The sequence below is a fragment of the Trichomonas vaginalis genome, chromosome IV (assembly GCF_026262505.1).
Source record: "Trichomonas vaginalis G3 chromosome IV, whole genome shotgun sequence".
NCBI classification, from domain to species: Eukaryota; Parabasalia; order Trichomonadida; family Trichomonadidae; genus Trichomonas; species Trichomonas vaginalis.
The window spans coordinates 7,595,220-7,611,043 of record NC_067206.1 but is presented as its reverse complement, the minus strand read 5'-3'; the positions used below and the strand labels follow the sequence as shown (position 1 = coordinate 7,611,043).

General features: G+C 38.4%; 2 protein-coding genes across 2 annotated transcripts; one reads left to right on the top strand and one right to left on the bottom strand.

The window, feature by feature from the left end:
* Positions 1-272: 272 nt before the first annotated feature.
* TVAGG3_0048080 (sulfatase family) lies at positions 273-2,173 on the top strand (the record flags this gene model as incomplete). The annotated part of the gene is made up of 1 exon (XM_001327013.2): positions 432-2,129. One exon carries the CDS (start codon positions 432-434, stop codon positions 2,127-2,129), a length of 1,698 nt encoding a protein of 565 aa, XP_001327048.1.
* Positions 2,174-2,499: 326 nt separating this feature from the next.
* On the bottom strand, positions 2,500-14,808 carry TVAGG3_0048070 (dynein light chain binding; the record flags this gene model as incomplete). Its single annotated transcript, XM_001327014.1, has 1 exon — positions 2,500-14,808. One exon carries the CDS (start codon positions 14,806-14,808, stop codon positions 2,500-2,502), a length of 12,309 nt encoding a protein of 4,102 aa, XP_001327049.1.
* Positions 14,809-15,824: the final 1,016 nt, after the last annotated feature.

The following is a 15,824-nucleotide window of genomic DNA, read 5'->3' as shown; positions in this document are numbered from 1 at the left end:
CAAATCATTTTTTCAATTTTTGTTCTAGATTTCAATTCAATTGAAAGTTTTGATTAGTTTACATAATTGATAGGAAATAATATTGATACAATCATTTCGTTGTTATATAAAAATAATGATATTAGAATCTGGTCGTCTCTTCAAAATCTTTATTCAATGGTTTCGATTTTAACATAGATAAGGATGTCATTATTTGCATTAGTTATCTAATATTTTGCCGATTTTCGGATATTTACATTTGAATAATAATTCAATTTTTATTAAAAATTATTATTCAACTGCCGACTCCTATGATTGGAATTAGAACATTTATTTTCGTTATACCATTTCTTGCTAGTATACCATATTGCAAGTACATTCTGGGGCAAGATTTGGATTACTCAAGTGTCTCATTCAAATTTATCATCGGATCCTTGATTATTTACCAGCTTATGATACTTAGTTCGAAGCAAACAATCCACCAAATATATTCTTCTTACTATAATGCCTCTTCAGCGTTCATCATTGCAGTCTTATTTTACATTATATCGTCCTTATTCAAGTTTAAGACCCTTAATCCACGTTGCTCAAATTCTGAATCAAAGACAAAAACAATTGTCTCTTGGACTTTTGGATTTCTATGCGTAATCCTTGTCACATTTTTGATTACTGCACTTCAGTTCATTTACAATAAGTTTGGGCAATTGGACACTGATATCATTCTTTTCCAGCTTCAAGATTTCGCTGGACAAGAGCGAGCTGATCAGAATGACATGATTTGGGTGTCATGGTATTTTAAGTCAATTTTTGTTTACGCAGAACTTGCATCCGTAGTATTATATACACTTACAATGTTCTATCTTCCAATGCAAGTCTCATTGCGCAAGAAGTTCCAGAGGAAATTATCATTCAAAATTAAATTTAATATTAGTGCAAATATCATCCATATCGTCCATGCAATCCTTTTAGTCAACATAGTTTTCACTGCCATCCGCATCCCAACACTTCGCGAAACAAAGTTTTTCGAAGAAAACTATGTTGATCCAAAAATTCAAGATGTCATTTTCCCAGAAAAGAAGAGGAACTTAATCGTCTTCGTTCTTGAGTCATATGAAAGCACATACGCAGCCAAAGAAGCTGGCGGCTATTTCCAGGAGACAGCAATGCCAAACATGCAGGCAAATGCTTTGAACACTGAGAAATACCTTCATTTCAGTCAGAACGAAAAAGTCGGTGGCGCTCACCAAGTACCAGGAACAAGCTGGTCAATAGCTGGAATGTTCGCAATGGAATGTGGACTTCCTATCAGAGTCTCCTACTCATACAACTATAAGCCAGATCCAAACAAATTCCTTCCTGGAGCACATTGTTTGGGAGAAATCCTCAGGGACAATGGATATCATGGCGCTGTATTCTATGGTACACCTGCTGAGTACCAGCGTCTTGATGTTGCATTTAAATCCCACGGAGCTGATGAAATTTTGGATTCCTTCAACATTAGCACTGGTGGATGGACAAAAGACTATCAAACAATTGGCTTTGCCAAGAAGCACATTGAAAAGCTTGCCGCTTCCGGTAAACCTTTTTATGCGATGGTTGATACATTTGATAACCACTTCAACGGCCACATTTGCCCGCAATGCAACTTATCAGGCAATAACTCATGGCATTGTGTTATCAAATGTGTTGATAGACAGGCAAATGAGTTCATCAAGTGGTTTGAGAGTTCTGCTTTCTACCATAACACCACTCTAATATTCCAGGGTGACCATTTGACCCTCAATGGACCATTTAATAATGAAATGTCCTATAATAATTATCTTCGTACAACATATAACCTTTATGTTAACAGCGCAATCAAGACAGAACACTCTAAGAACAGAAAGTTCACTATGATGGATATTTATCCAACAATTCTGGCTTCTATTGGTGCAAAAATCAGAGGAAACCGACTCGGACTCGGAACGAACCTATTTGCTGGTGATAAGACAATTATCGAGAAATATGGCGTTCGCCACGTTATCAATGAGCTGAACAAGCAGTCTGACTGGTATGATACGAATATTGCTAAGATGGTAAAGGAACCAGTCCACGTTCAAGGAGTTGCTTCTTGGGGAACAAAAGCTGAGAGCCCAGTTTATATCAATTAAAATATATGTAAATATAATTTTTCAGGTTAAAATTAGTTAATTATTTTTCGTAAAAAATTCTTCTATTCGTATCTTCTGTTTATGTGCTTTTTAAAATATTATTAGTTTGTTGATTTAACCTTGGCATCTTTTTGAATAAATTTATTCAAACCATATTTATGCATATAAATGTTGTTTTTATGGTGTAAATCATAAATGACATCATAATTTACACTTAGATTTGGTTTCGAATCGACTTTGGAACCGAAATTTGACTTGCTTACTGAACTATATATTTTAATTTTAAAATAGGATTGTTTAAGAAACATTAAATTTTTTACAAATAATAAATTAAATTAACAATATAAAATAATAAATCAAATTAACAAATTTAAACTGCAACTGTGATAAAGACAGCAACAGACCTTTGAATCCAATGGTCAGGAAGTACATCCGATGATGGGATGTAAAGGCTCATGATGTAATTTGGTAAACCAAGAGCTCCGCTTCCTCTGTTCTGTGTTCTGTACATTGGGCATTCGTAAACAGTCTTCTGATCGATTGTATTTGTTTTCTCGGTTGGGCAAAGGTGCATAACCGGCAAAACAGAAATTAATTCTTTCTGTTTACATTCAACGAGACTCTTGTTAGAAATATCCCACTTAGCACCTTCGATGTAGAGTCCTTCTACGTAGATGCCATCTTCTGGTTCTTCTGCAAGCTTCGAGCTGTTTGTTTCGTTGAGAATACGAGTTGTCCAGCTGAGAGTATCGAATGGAACTGAGTGCTTTCTTGCGTAAACTTGGAGAACAGCTGTGAGGAATTCTTCTGGATGGAAGAAAGCTCCAAGTGAGAAAACAGTTGGCCTTCCGTATTGTACCCAATGAGAAAGAAATTCTACACGCTTCTTGAGGTCTTCCATGTAATGTCTGAGTGACAAAATTGAAGGGAATGAGTATTCAAGCCATTGTTCTGGGACTTTGTTTGCGAGGATTCTACGGTTGAGCAACTCCATAGAATCGTTCATGACAATGAGACCATTAAGTCCATCTTGTAATGTGGAAAGGGACTTCCTGATCTCAGCCATAAGTCGGTTGTACAGCAAGATTTCGTGATGAAGAACGGTGTTGATAGTGTCATTGAGATCGAACTTGCGAACAAAGTTGTGGATGTTGAAATCTTGTGGAATCTGGGAAATAAGATTTTCAACCATCTTGATGGCGAATGCTTCTTCAGATATTTCTCCGCCTTGTGCAATAAGTGTTGGTTGAATTTCGATAAGGGAGTTGAAGATTCCAAGTGCATCATTCCTTGCTGTAATTGTTGATGCATTCTTAGAAAGTCCGACATCTTCACCTTCAGTTGTAATTGGCCAACTGTTGATGAGAGAATCGAATTTGTCAAGTGTGTTCGTGTACTCAGGATGTGGATATCTTGCGCCGAATGTGAAGTCTGGACGATTCATCTCTTCGCTGAAGAATCTCTGTAAGAGGCTGAGCAATGTCCTCCTATCCCATCTGTCTGTGACTCTTCCGCCGTAGTTGAGTTCGCCAATGACATAAGACAAGGCTTCGAATGGAACATCTCCGCCTTGGCTTTCTCCGAGGAACATCTTTAAGTGCTTGAGAGAAATTGCGAAATCACTTGGGTTGAATTCGTAAGGAATGTTCCATCCGATACTTCCAAACTGTAATCTTTCAAGAACAACAGCGTGGAAGAATGCGAGATGGAATGTTAATTGTCTCTCTGATGGTGTGCAGTTCTCATTGAAGTCATCTGCATTGAATCCGCTGTAGATTCTGATCATGTTTTCTCTGATACCCTTTGGAATTTCGTAGATCAATTTCGCGCCTTGGTAAAGGACACCGATTGGGAAATCAGGTGATGACATTGTAACTAAGCACAATCTGAATCTGTCATGAACTTTAGCAGGATCTAAATTGTCAATAATGTGTTCAAGACGTGGCATCCAAGAAAGGGAAAGGTGGCAGTTTTGTAGCAAAACCCAGAAACCTCTTTCTGAAGCGTCTTGAATGAGTTCTTCTGCACCGGCACCACGGCCACGACCAAGAGAATATGATTTCAAGTATCTCTCGAGTTCCATGGACTGTGCAACTCCAATGATTTCATCTTGTGGATCGATACCTGGTGTAATGATGAAAATAAGTGGAGAAAGAGGAGAACTCTCGCGGAAAACTTTGCCAAGGTTAAGTGGTGGTGGAGTGACAAAGTTCTTTCCGAGTGTTGAACTAACGAAGATTCTCAAACCTTCGCGTACACGATGGAGATGGAAAACTCTCAAGACTAAGAGTTTCTCGAATGGAGATAACTCTTTATCGTAAGGGATTTCCATTGTTTCTGGTGTTGTTGAGTTATAATAGTGTTCCCAAGTGTTGAGATTTCTTGTGACATGATCTGGGAGATCCTTGAAAACTTCAGAAACATTTGGTAATGCACTAACAAGAGACCAAACATCTTGTGGCATCCATTCAGCAGGTGATGGTTCATCTCTTGGAATTGGTTGAAGAAGGAATCCAAGTTCGTTTGTAGAAATCTTTTTCTCAGAAATGAGAATTCTTGTAGCCATTAATGTAGAGAACAACAACTTGTGTCTTGCGAACAAAGAGAAAGTAACATTCTGGTAGAATTTAGTAGCAATGGCGTTGTTGAATGCTTCAATCTTTCTCTCTATATCACTTGGATGTTCTGCATCGTGAACAGCGTTCTTGAAGATGTTTACGAACCATTTAAGTGAGAACTGATACATTGGATCGACAACAGCAAAGTCAGAAGCGCAGAAATAGAGTAAAGCAGCACGTTGTGAAACAGGAGAGAAAGTATTTCTGAACTCTGCGATTTGTTTCTCTGTTGATTCAGCGGCTGCCATTTGTGCTGCGATATCTCTTGATGTCTTCTTAACGTTCTGGAGTGTCTTAATAGCTGCATCATCTGAAAGAATATCGCTTCCTGCATTGGAAACGATCTGAAGGATCTCTTCTTCAACTTCTTTGAGTCTGCGAGTGTTTTCTGCTTGTTCTTCCATGAGTTGCAATCTCTTTCCATCGAGGTCTTCACGCTCGACTTCGATGAGATTGTTCATGAGCAAATCAGAAAGTCCTTCAAGAGTTGTTGTGAAGTTAATCAATGTAACTTGTGAACAGACTTCTGGGGAATAATGTGGGTTCGGATATTTAGTGCTGATGAACAATCTGAAGTTATCATTGAATGGAATACTTTCACCACCAATTGTAATCTTCTTTTGTCCATCAATCATCATCTGCTCGCGGCTGAGAAGTGGTTCAATGAGTGGATCCATCTTCAAACCAACGTTTTCAATGAGAACAGGGCTGCCAACAGTAATGCAAACTTTGAGTTGCTGGAGGAAGTTCGATTGGTCGAATCTTAAAACCTTTAATTGTTCGCCCATAATTGCTCGGAGCCATTTAGTACCACTGAGCTGTGGATCAATGAACAATGGATAAGAAATCTTATGGGAATTGATGATCAAAGCGTTCTCAATTGAATGTGTGTCGTTTGGCAATCCTTTGACAACCCAATCTCTAATAACTGACTCTGTTCCGAGGTTGTTTGTGATTGAAAAGGTCTTTGTGAATATGATGTTTTCGACTGTCAAAACACTCTTCCATTTCTCAAGTAATCTTGTTCTGTAAAGTGGTGAGAAAGCACCGAGATGTGTCAAAGAACCGGCGATAAGTAATGAATCTCCCATGAGATATCCTGCATGAGAGTTCAAGTTATCCGCTGTTTCTCCCCAACGCTTAGTTTCTCCACTGAGACCACTCATAATCTTCTGAGCTCTGTCAAGTCTAAGTTGTGTATCTGCGACAGAATCAGCGAGTTTCTTAGCTTCAGCTTTCTTGAGTTCGACGGAGTTGACAAGTTCTGCGAGTTTATCTTCGACTTCTTTCAGTTTGGCTCTGCTTGCTGCTAATGCTGCCATACTTGCATCGAGCTTTTGCTGCGCTTCTTCAGCAGCTTTCTTAAGTGGCAAAATATCCTGCCAAACGAACCAATACTGATAACTTGCACAAACCCATCTGTACAAGTTACCAACAGCTGCGTAACCACTTTGTGCAGCAGCAAGTTTCTCATCACGCTCCTTCTGGCTCTTTGGAACGTATTTGGCGAGCTTAGAAATTGTTTCTTTGCTCATTGTATCTGGTTGGAATGATTTAACTTTCTTGACGAAATTAGAATCAGCAAGAAGTGACAATGTTTCTGGCCAATAGTCATCGATCTTTGAGCCTGGTGTTGGGCCTTCAACTTTTCTTGGTCTGCGTCCGAAAATGATACAAATTGCTTCGAATGTTTCTCTCAAAGCAGGGTGAATTGACTTAAGTTGTTTGATGTTGGAAAGTGAGTTGTTATCAATCTTATCGACAGCTTCAATAGCACTATCCAAAAGAGGCTGAGCCTTTTCGACTTCTGCTTGTGCGATATCGTTTGTTCTTGTTGCTTCAGCAGCTTCTGCTTCAGCGAGCTCGGATTGTTTCTTGACATCTTCTCTGATCTTTTCGACATCAGCTTGTTTGGCACCTAAATCTTTAAGCATCTCTTGGACTTCATCTTGTTTCTTGTTGAGAATTGGAATATCTCTATCCAATTGCTGAGATAAACCGAGAATTTGTGTACGAGTTGTTTCGATTTTATCGACACCATTTGTGTATTTCGTGATCAACTCATTGTTCTTCTCTGTTTCGTGAACCAAGAATGTATTGAATGTGTTGATGAGTTCGAAGTATCTTGAAGGAGTAACAGCAGTAAATCTCTTCGTTTCTGAAAGGAATTTCTGTGCTGCTTCTTCGACAGATTTGTGTATTTTAACGCAGACATTGACAACATTCTGGATGTATTGGCTTCCCGCGAGAGATCCGTGAGAAAGAGATGCTCTACCAACGCTTTCAAGAGCTTCATTGGACCATGGCATGTACCAATCGATTGTTACTTCTGTTCTCAAAGATGGATAAGCGAGCATTGATTCTCTGAAGCAAGAACCGTATGGAGAGAAAACTAAGATGATGTGGAGATGCTTCTTGACACGATCAATGAATAATTTCCATGGATCTTCATCTGTCAAAACTTCTTTAGTAATCAAATCTGCTTTGATCTTTTCCATTTCATCTCTTTCGAACAAGTTCTGGATGACGCCATCAATCAACAGATTGGAAATATCTTCTAACTGGAAGCTTCCTACGATTTGGACATCGGAAATGATGAAACCTGTTGGTTGATCGTTTGTACCCATGTTAATCATCAACTTCTTTAAGTCTTCACGCCATTCAGTGAAGTTGTATGACCTTGTAATAGCAATTTCGAAGATTTCGATTCCTTGCATGTGTAAAGCCAAATGTGCCAAACTCTTTCTACCACTTGATTTAACACCAACTAACATTGCATGGCCACGAGGCATTCCGAGAATACGTGTTAATGAAGAAATGTGGTCAACAGCTTCACTGAAAAGAACAATATCAAGCTGCTTTGATGATTCTCTGTTGTGTTCATCGAGAACATCTTTGCAAGTTTGTAACAATTCTTCAGGTTTGAGTTTGCTTTCTCTGTAGATTCCTGATTTGTCTGAGAAGTTGTTGAAATAAGCAACTTTTGCAGGGCAAATCGATTCAATTGATTGATGGAAGTGTTTGCTGCATGTTTCAGAAAGTGCTTGTAAGAACCATGTTCTATCTTTCTGTGTGTTGAATCTATCAAAGAATTCTCTGCACATTTCATGATGCCATGATCTGATAAAGATCTGTTCTGAGCCGCAATCCGAAGCAGGAACTTGGAAGATACCTTTGACAACACGGATGATATTTCTCAGGCTGAAAATGTAGTGTAACTTCGATGGAATTGGTAACAAATTCTTTATACACATCTCGTAAATGTCGAGGCAAGCGGATGATGCAGATCTTGCCAATTCTTGGATACTTGCTCCGTGTTTCTGGAGTTTCATCGAGATCAATGCGTTGAGAATTGTTGCCATTGATGGGCGTTTGTATTTCGGAATGTGCATGAAGTAGAAATGTCTAAGAAGACGCTGTGGAATTGAGAATAAACCACCGCCTTCTGGTCCCATTGCAGAGATAAGTGTTGTATCTGCAACACGCTGGAACTCGATCTGTGCTGTGTTGTACCAACCTCCAGCATCGAGCATTTGTCTGATTAACTCCAAAGGTGGCTGTGCACCGTAGATTTCTGGTTTAACTGAGTTGATGTTATCCAAGAAAATTACAAGCTGCATATTAGTAAGAGGTCCGAAAACACCGTGGTGTTTGTGCATGAATGATCTAAGTGTCTTTAAGACATTCTGTGTTGTTGAGCAGTTAGCGAGAGGAAGATTTCTGCAGTCGAAAGACTTGTCTAAGATGTTCTGCATGAGAGTGTTGATGACAAGAGATTTCGATGATTCTGGACCATGGAATAATGTGTGAATTCCATGTTGGACTGTTAATCTGCTGATGTATGTCATTGCTGCAGATTCGTTTGTTGGGATGAGCTGTTGTTCGATTGGTTTGTTCGCTGTGATTGAAATTCCTGTCTGGCCATCGCACCATGCCATCCAAGAGTTTCTTGCGAAATCAACATAGAAATCGTAAACAGTTGATTTCTGTGGGAATGGTGTTGTTGAATTCTCATCAGCTTGTGCTCTGATGAACTTATCAAATGTCTGTCTTGATCCTTCATCGATGACAGCACCGAATGACCAAACAAGAGCGAACAAAACAATTCTGTGGAAATGAGTATGTAAATCATCAGTTGTTTCGATGTATCCGAATGAAGTATCTCCGTTGTTTGCGAATGGTGAGAAGTAGTTCTCGTGTTTGAGAGGATCAACTTTGACGAGTTCATCATCATCAGCTGACTTTTGTTCGACTGGTTCTCTGATGATATCGAGGAAGCAAGTAAGTAATCTGAGGAAGTTCTTGACAACAAACATTGGATTGGATCCAACGACAACATTAGCATCAACTTCGATGAATTGGATCATTGGTGGCAAGTACTTTTCGAACAATCCGCCAAGGAACTCTCCAAGTTCTTGTAATTTCTCAGGAAGTGTTTGAATCCATGAATTTGTGATTGCTGACCATTCGAGTTGTGATTGATCGAAATAGATCATACCGCAACGAGAAACTGTAGCTGGAGAAGCTTGTGAAAGATCATCGACTTCGAACATCATCTTGACATGTGCTCCCAATGAAATACGTTCGTTGTTTGAAAGACAAAGAACTTTGTTATCATCGAGCAAAGAGTTCATTGTTTCAATCCAAAGTGAATCGACAGGGCCATCAACGACAATCCACTTCCATTCTGTTGGTTCTGACATTGATTCTGTTCTAATAAAGTTAGAAAGAACACCATCAGACCATCCGCTTGTTACTGGATCGAATAAACCATACAATTCTGGAATTGTAATTGACTTCGGGTTGAGTAAATCTACGTGAACTTTCTTCCAATCTTTCTCTGTTTCTGCGAGCATGTCCATAGCAGCTTTGAGTGCGTTCCTGCATGTTGTTTTACCTGACATTGCTCCACCGACAAGCATAAGACCGTGGCGGACAACTGTTGTCTCGTAAATTTCGTTGCATTTTGTGAGGAACGATGGCAATGGCTGCATGTTCATTGATTGGAATCCCTTTGTCAAAGCGTCCTTGAGAGTCATCTGGATCTCCTTCTTTGCATCGACATCTGGGAATACATCGTGGATGATGCCTTCAAACAGAGGAACATCGACTTTAACTAATCTTGGAACTGTGCAATCTCTGATGGAGTTTACGAGCAAAAGTGCTTCGTAAGCATCGAGATTTGCACGTTTCGATTTTCCTGCTGTTGTAAGAATGGCTTTCATAGCACGAAGACCCCAATCGTAGTGGTGAGCATTGGATAATTGCTTTCTGCAGATATCGAATAAAGCAACTAACTTCACAGACAATGCAGAAGCTGATGCGAAACCACCAGAGAAAAGAAGGATTTCAGAAATGAAAACGAAATCAGGAACCATCATAGCGCATGGTCTGAACAACGCCTTCAAGTTATCTGGTAATTCTGTTCTTCCTGCGTAACCTGGGTTCATTGTGATGCAGATAGCTGCATTTGGATTGAGCTTTAACTGACGTGCATCGAGTTGGAATGTCTCGAGATTGGATGAAATTGCGTTTTGGATTGTTCTGACTTGTTGTGCAATGACGGAAAGAACTTCGATGTTAATACGGTTGAATTCATCGAAGCAAGACCATGAACCACTTGAAGCAAGGCCTGCGAAGAACTGTGACATTTGTTCAGGAGTAACTTCTTCTGAGCAGTTGTAAACGACGCAAGCTCTTCCAAGTGCTTTCGCGCAATCTCTGACTGTTTCTGTTTTACCAGTACCTGCAGGACCACTTGGAGCACCACTCATATTCTGCTTGAATGCTGCCAAAAGTGTTTGGTAACATCTATCAGTAAGAGGAGTGATAACAAGACGTGCTGAGTTACCTGCGTATTCATAAGAATACTCGTAAACATTGTTAATTGAGCGAACATTAACAGTGTTATCTTCCCAGTAATATCTGAGTTGTTGAATCCATTTGAAGCTTTCGACATCAACAACTTCTTGTTTAATGAGATCTGTGATGATATCTCTGTTGTGGACTTCGAGAATAAGCAAGCAAGAGATGACTTGTCTCGTTGACAAACTAAGTGGTTGTCTGATAATTGCTGTCAATCCTTCAAGTCCTTCGATGAACTTTGACTGCAAAACCTTCAAACCTCTTAGTTTTTGTTGGCTTAAGACATCTGTAACTTGCTGTGTCCACATGATTTGGTTGGAAATGAGAATGACTTGAGCTGGGAACTCGTTGATCCAGACTTCTCTCTTCTTCTTTTTGGCTGCTGGTAACGCGTTTGTAATTGATTCCTTGAGAGTATTTCTCATTTCATCCTCAAATGCGTTGAGCCAATCTTCAACTTCAGGAGTATCTCCATCGACATGATTGACGAGTTTAACTGTTTCAAGGCCATCATCGTTCATTGCTGTGATCATCATGTCTTCGTCGACTGTAATTGTATTGACGTATTCAAAGAGTTTGTTCATAGACTTCTGGATCTGATCGAAATCCTTTGTGTGGGAAAGGATTGAAATAAGTTCGTCGTTTGAAAGGAAGAAGAATCTTGGGAATCCGAGACGCTTTGCTTCGAGATATTGGTTCAATCCTTGTGTGATTGAATCGAGGAGTTTGTTGTTTTCAAGGAAGTCTTCCAATAAATGATCTCTGTGCATAACAGTCTGGAATTCTGGATGTGCGTGTGTTTGTGTCATGATGTTGTTCCATGACTTATCAACATTGTTCCAATCTCTTGCCTCTCTGTGAAGTTTCTGCTGGATACTTGTACCAGTGAAAATTGGCTGTAAATAAAGCCATCCACGTTGGCATTCAACCCAAGCATCGAGAATTTGATGGCACTTTCTGAGGAATTCGAGATTTTCTGTTGCGCGCTTCTTGCTTGGAGCAATGAAAGGTGATGTAAGAAGTGTCTGCGTTGTAACCAATTGATCATCAATTGTAGAGATAAGATCATCCGCGCCTGTAACAATATACGAACCTGTATCTCTGAAAATGGAAGTTTCGAATTTCTTTGTCTGTAATTCGCTGTCCATTGCATCGAGAGATGATTCGATGTTGTATTCTTGGGCAGCAACAGCAGCAATCTCGAAAATTTGGACTTGCCATCTTCCTAAGTTGTAATCCAAGAAATTCTGCAAAGTCATCTCTGTTGATGAGAAGACTTTGAAGCCAACGATTTCGGAGATTTGTTCCCAATGCTTTGTCTTGATTCCTGGGTGTCTGAGTTTGGTAATAAGTGGCAAACTCTGCTTGAAATTGTCGATTTGCTCTGAAAGTGGAAGTAAAACCTTCTCAATCAATGTTGGATGATTGACCAAGTCTTTCTTCAGTCTTGCAATCTTCTTTGTGGCTTGATTCATGAATTGTGAAATCTGATCTGGTTTAATACGTGGGAATGGTTCATCTAACCAGCTTGTTGATTGGTTGAGCCAATCTGCAGCAAGATTCCATAGCATGTGCAATGGCTGGAACTCTTCGATAACCTTGGAAAGAATTCTGCAGGTACCTGGTTCGTAATTGAAGATCTTTTCGTGGCGATTGTATGTTTCTTGTTGGTTCTTGAACTCGACAAGCTTCGCCTGGATCTCGTTGACCTGGTCTGCAGCTTCGACTGTCATCTCGAGGTCTTGGTACTTCGAAACAATGTTTGGAAGTAGCTGGGTAATTTCCATGACGTCGGATTCCAACTTGCGTTGGTTGTTTCTGAGCTCTCTGACCATGCGAATTCTTTCGACAGATAATTTCGTTTCTGTTTCGTCGATAAGCATGGAAAGTTTGTGTGGCATCTGGAGTGTCTTGTACTTTTCTTTGAGTTCCTGGTCGGAAACTGTGTACTTGAACTCTTCGAGGAAGGTAAATCTTTCCATTGTAGTGTTCATCTTTCTGTGGCGCTCCTTTGTGGTCTCGAGGACATTGTCCATAAAGATCTTGAGTTTTTCGAGTTCTTCTGGTGTCTTTGGAGTGATTGTGATCTTTTCGTTGATTGTATTGAACTCTTGTTGCAATCCTTTGATATCGCAAATAGCAAACTCCTTCATGTGTTCAAGAAGGGCTATGATAAGAGCCTTTGTATGATAAATTGACTGTTCTTTGAAGTGTTCGCATTTGATATAGAAAGGTCCAATGGTGTATTGAGAATTGAGCTGATTCTGCAATACATCCATGACTTTTCCGAACTCATCGAGTTGTTTACGGTATTTATCAAGTGGTTCTTTGCCATCAGGATCGAATTGTTTAGCAAAACCTGATGGATCGAGACCAAGAGTATTTTCAATGCTTCTAAATTGGTCAAGGAATTTCTCAAGACCGCTGAAAAGTTCCTTAAGTGGTTCTTCGATTTCATTTCTTGTAGATTGAATCAATTTACCGCAATCTTCGAAGGAAACATTCGAAGAATCAACTTCCACTGATGGAAGATTGATGATTGGAAGGTTATTTACTGTACTTTCAAGTGAATGTAATAATCCAATAAATTGTTCATGGAATGCATCAATACTTGGAAGTAATGAGATGTGTTTTTCATCATCCAATATCAATTCAACAAAGAATTGTGGTTTTAATGTTGCATTATCTTTGGATGTAAATTTTGTAAATAACGATAAATATTTCTTAACTGTATTATCGACAATTGTAAGTAAAACTGTATGAAGCATATGAGTAACAAGAGTAACCATCTTTTCGAATTTTGCTTTCTCATAAGTGTTCTTAGAACCGATTTCATCGTTAATTGTAGCTCCAATAGAGCTTTCGAGTGTTTCTTGCATTGTTGATTTGAATGTTTTTGCTGTAGATTCGAGTTGTTGGAATTCTACGCTCATAAATTCTTCAAGACTGCATGTATTTGGTAATCCGTCAATAAGGAATGTAACATTGATCGAATCTTGGAAAGTTCTCCATATAAACTTAACGCCATTCAAGATATTAATGTTGCCATAAAGATGAATTCCGTTGAGTTTTGTATGAAGCTCGTTGAAGTTAATTTTCGGATAACATACAAGTCCGTACTCAGGAGCTGGTGGAGGATCTTGAAATAGAGCCATAAATTCATCGCGATTTGGAATTAATGGATTTAATTTAATATTGTATTCGAAATCTAATTTATTGTTGATGTATTTGAAGTTTTGTTTAACTTCTTCGAATAATTCTTTTTGTAATTTTTCGTATAATTTAATATTATCGATATTCATGATTTTCGTGATGTCATCCATATCCTCTTCTGATAGTTCAGGCAATCCCTCAGTCGACATTTGCTGTACACGGTTGTGGAAACGAAATTCTGTCTCGAATAATCTGCATCTTTTCCTAGCGGCTTCTACACGAAGTTGGAACTTCTTTTCGTTTTCGCGCTCGAATCTTAAGTTGAATCTAGCAACTTTCTTGCGCTTCTTTGAGCCCTGCCACTCAATTACGAATAATCCTGTATCAGGTTCCATCTTTAGAACTGTGCAACGTGCCCAATAAGAGTCGCCATTGAGTTCTTGGTAGCGTGAGAAGGCTTGTGGAGTCTTCATGAGATCCTCTATTGGGAATTCTTCGTAAGTTGAGTCGTCGAAGTATTCGAGTGGTAAAAACGTTGGCTCTTGCTCTTCAACAGTTCTATCTTGGATAGGAGGAAGGGCCTTTGGAGCTTGTCTAAACCTAGAATGTTCAATAGCATCTAAGTCTGTAGTAACAGTTCCTGGAGGGTAATTTAATCGTGATGTAGTTCTTCCTGAATTTTCGATAATAGATTTTGGTGGTTTAAGATGATAAGGTGCTTCTAATGCTGTTTTCGGACGTGCTGTTGGATTTGGATTGAAATTGTAGCCAAGAGCAGTTCCTCTTCCTGTTTTCTTGGGAGAAGGAGCAATTGGCGCACGAGAAGTATTCTTTTGTGTCGCTTTTTTCTGTAATTTGAGTTTCGGTATGTCTTGAGTGTCTGGCGAAACGGGACGTGATAATACCCATTCTCCAATTTTTGGAACAACAACTGTTTCGTCAGGCAATTGAGTAATTAGTTGCTTTTTAAGCGTTCTCTCCTTCTGTACCACTTGCTCATGTGATACGAGGCGATTTTTTGCCTTATTAAATCGATCAGTCATTAATTAACGGTTTTTTTGAGCAAAAAATCATTCAGAGAACAATATAGATTTAAATGACAAGGAATATATTATCAGTGTCTTATATACAGCTTATGGCCTTGGTATGAACATCCGAATCCAATGTTGAAAGATAAAATTTTTTTCAAAATCAAAATAACGTGAATAAAAAATGTTTAAAATTATTTCAAATTTTCGATTTTGAAAAAAATTTGGAATTTTTGGGTGTTTAACATGAGATTTTAGAACGGCGATTGCTTTTAATTTTAGCTAAAATTATTATGTTTCTGATAATTATTGAAATTTTATAATTAATCAAAGATAATTATTTTTAATTTCCAGCAAAACATAGTGATACTCTAAAATTTCTACAAAACTTTTCTGGTATATTTAATATTTACAAGATATCCTATATGTCAATCAATAATAAATAAAAAATTTAAAAATACAAACAATTTTATAAAGACCGTATACAAACATTTTTGCTAGCATCAAAATCTATCAGTTTTGATGAAAGCAAATAAGGAACAATTATAGAAATAAAAAATCTTATTATCATTAATGCATGCCTCAAAGTATGAGATGGCTTTTCAGGCAAGAATAAACGGGTAAATTCCAGCCCAATGCAAAATGCGCCAATGTAAGAATACTCCCATGCAAGAGAGTCAAATTTGGACATAATTGTTTGGATGAGAATAGCATATATAAAGAAGTAGTAAGCCTTGCATTTCTTAAACACGAAATCTTTGCACATTAACATTTGAATTAAAAACAAAGGCATATCTATACATGCAAAGTCAATCATCCTTTTGAGCATCAGGTCAAAGTAACAGGTAAATGGAATCAAATTGAAAAAGTTCGAGTAACACTCTAATACAATGAAAGGTTTTTTGAAAACAATATAATCATATAAAAATAGAACCGGTATTGCAAGGAGTGCAATGCATGATTTCAAGGCTGTCTTGTACAACTTTTCATAAGTAAATGATAAAATGGTCGAAATAACAAATAAAATTCCA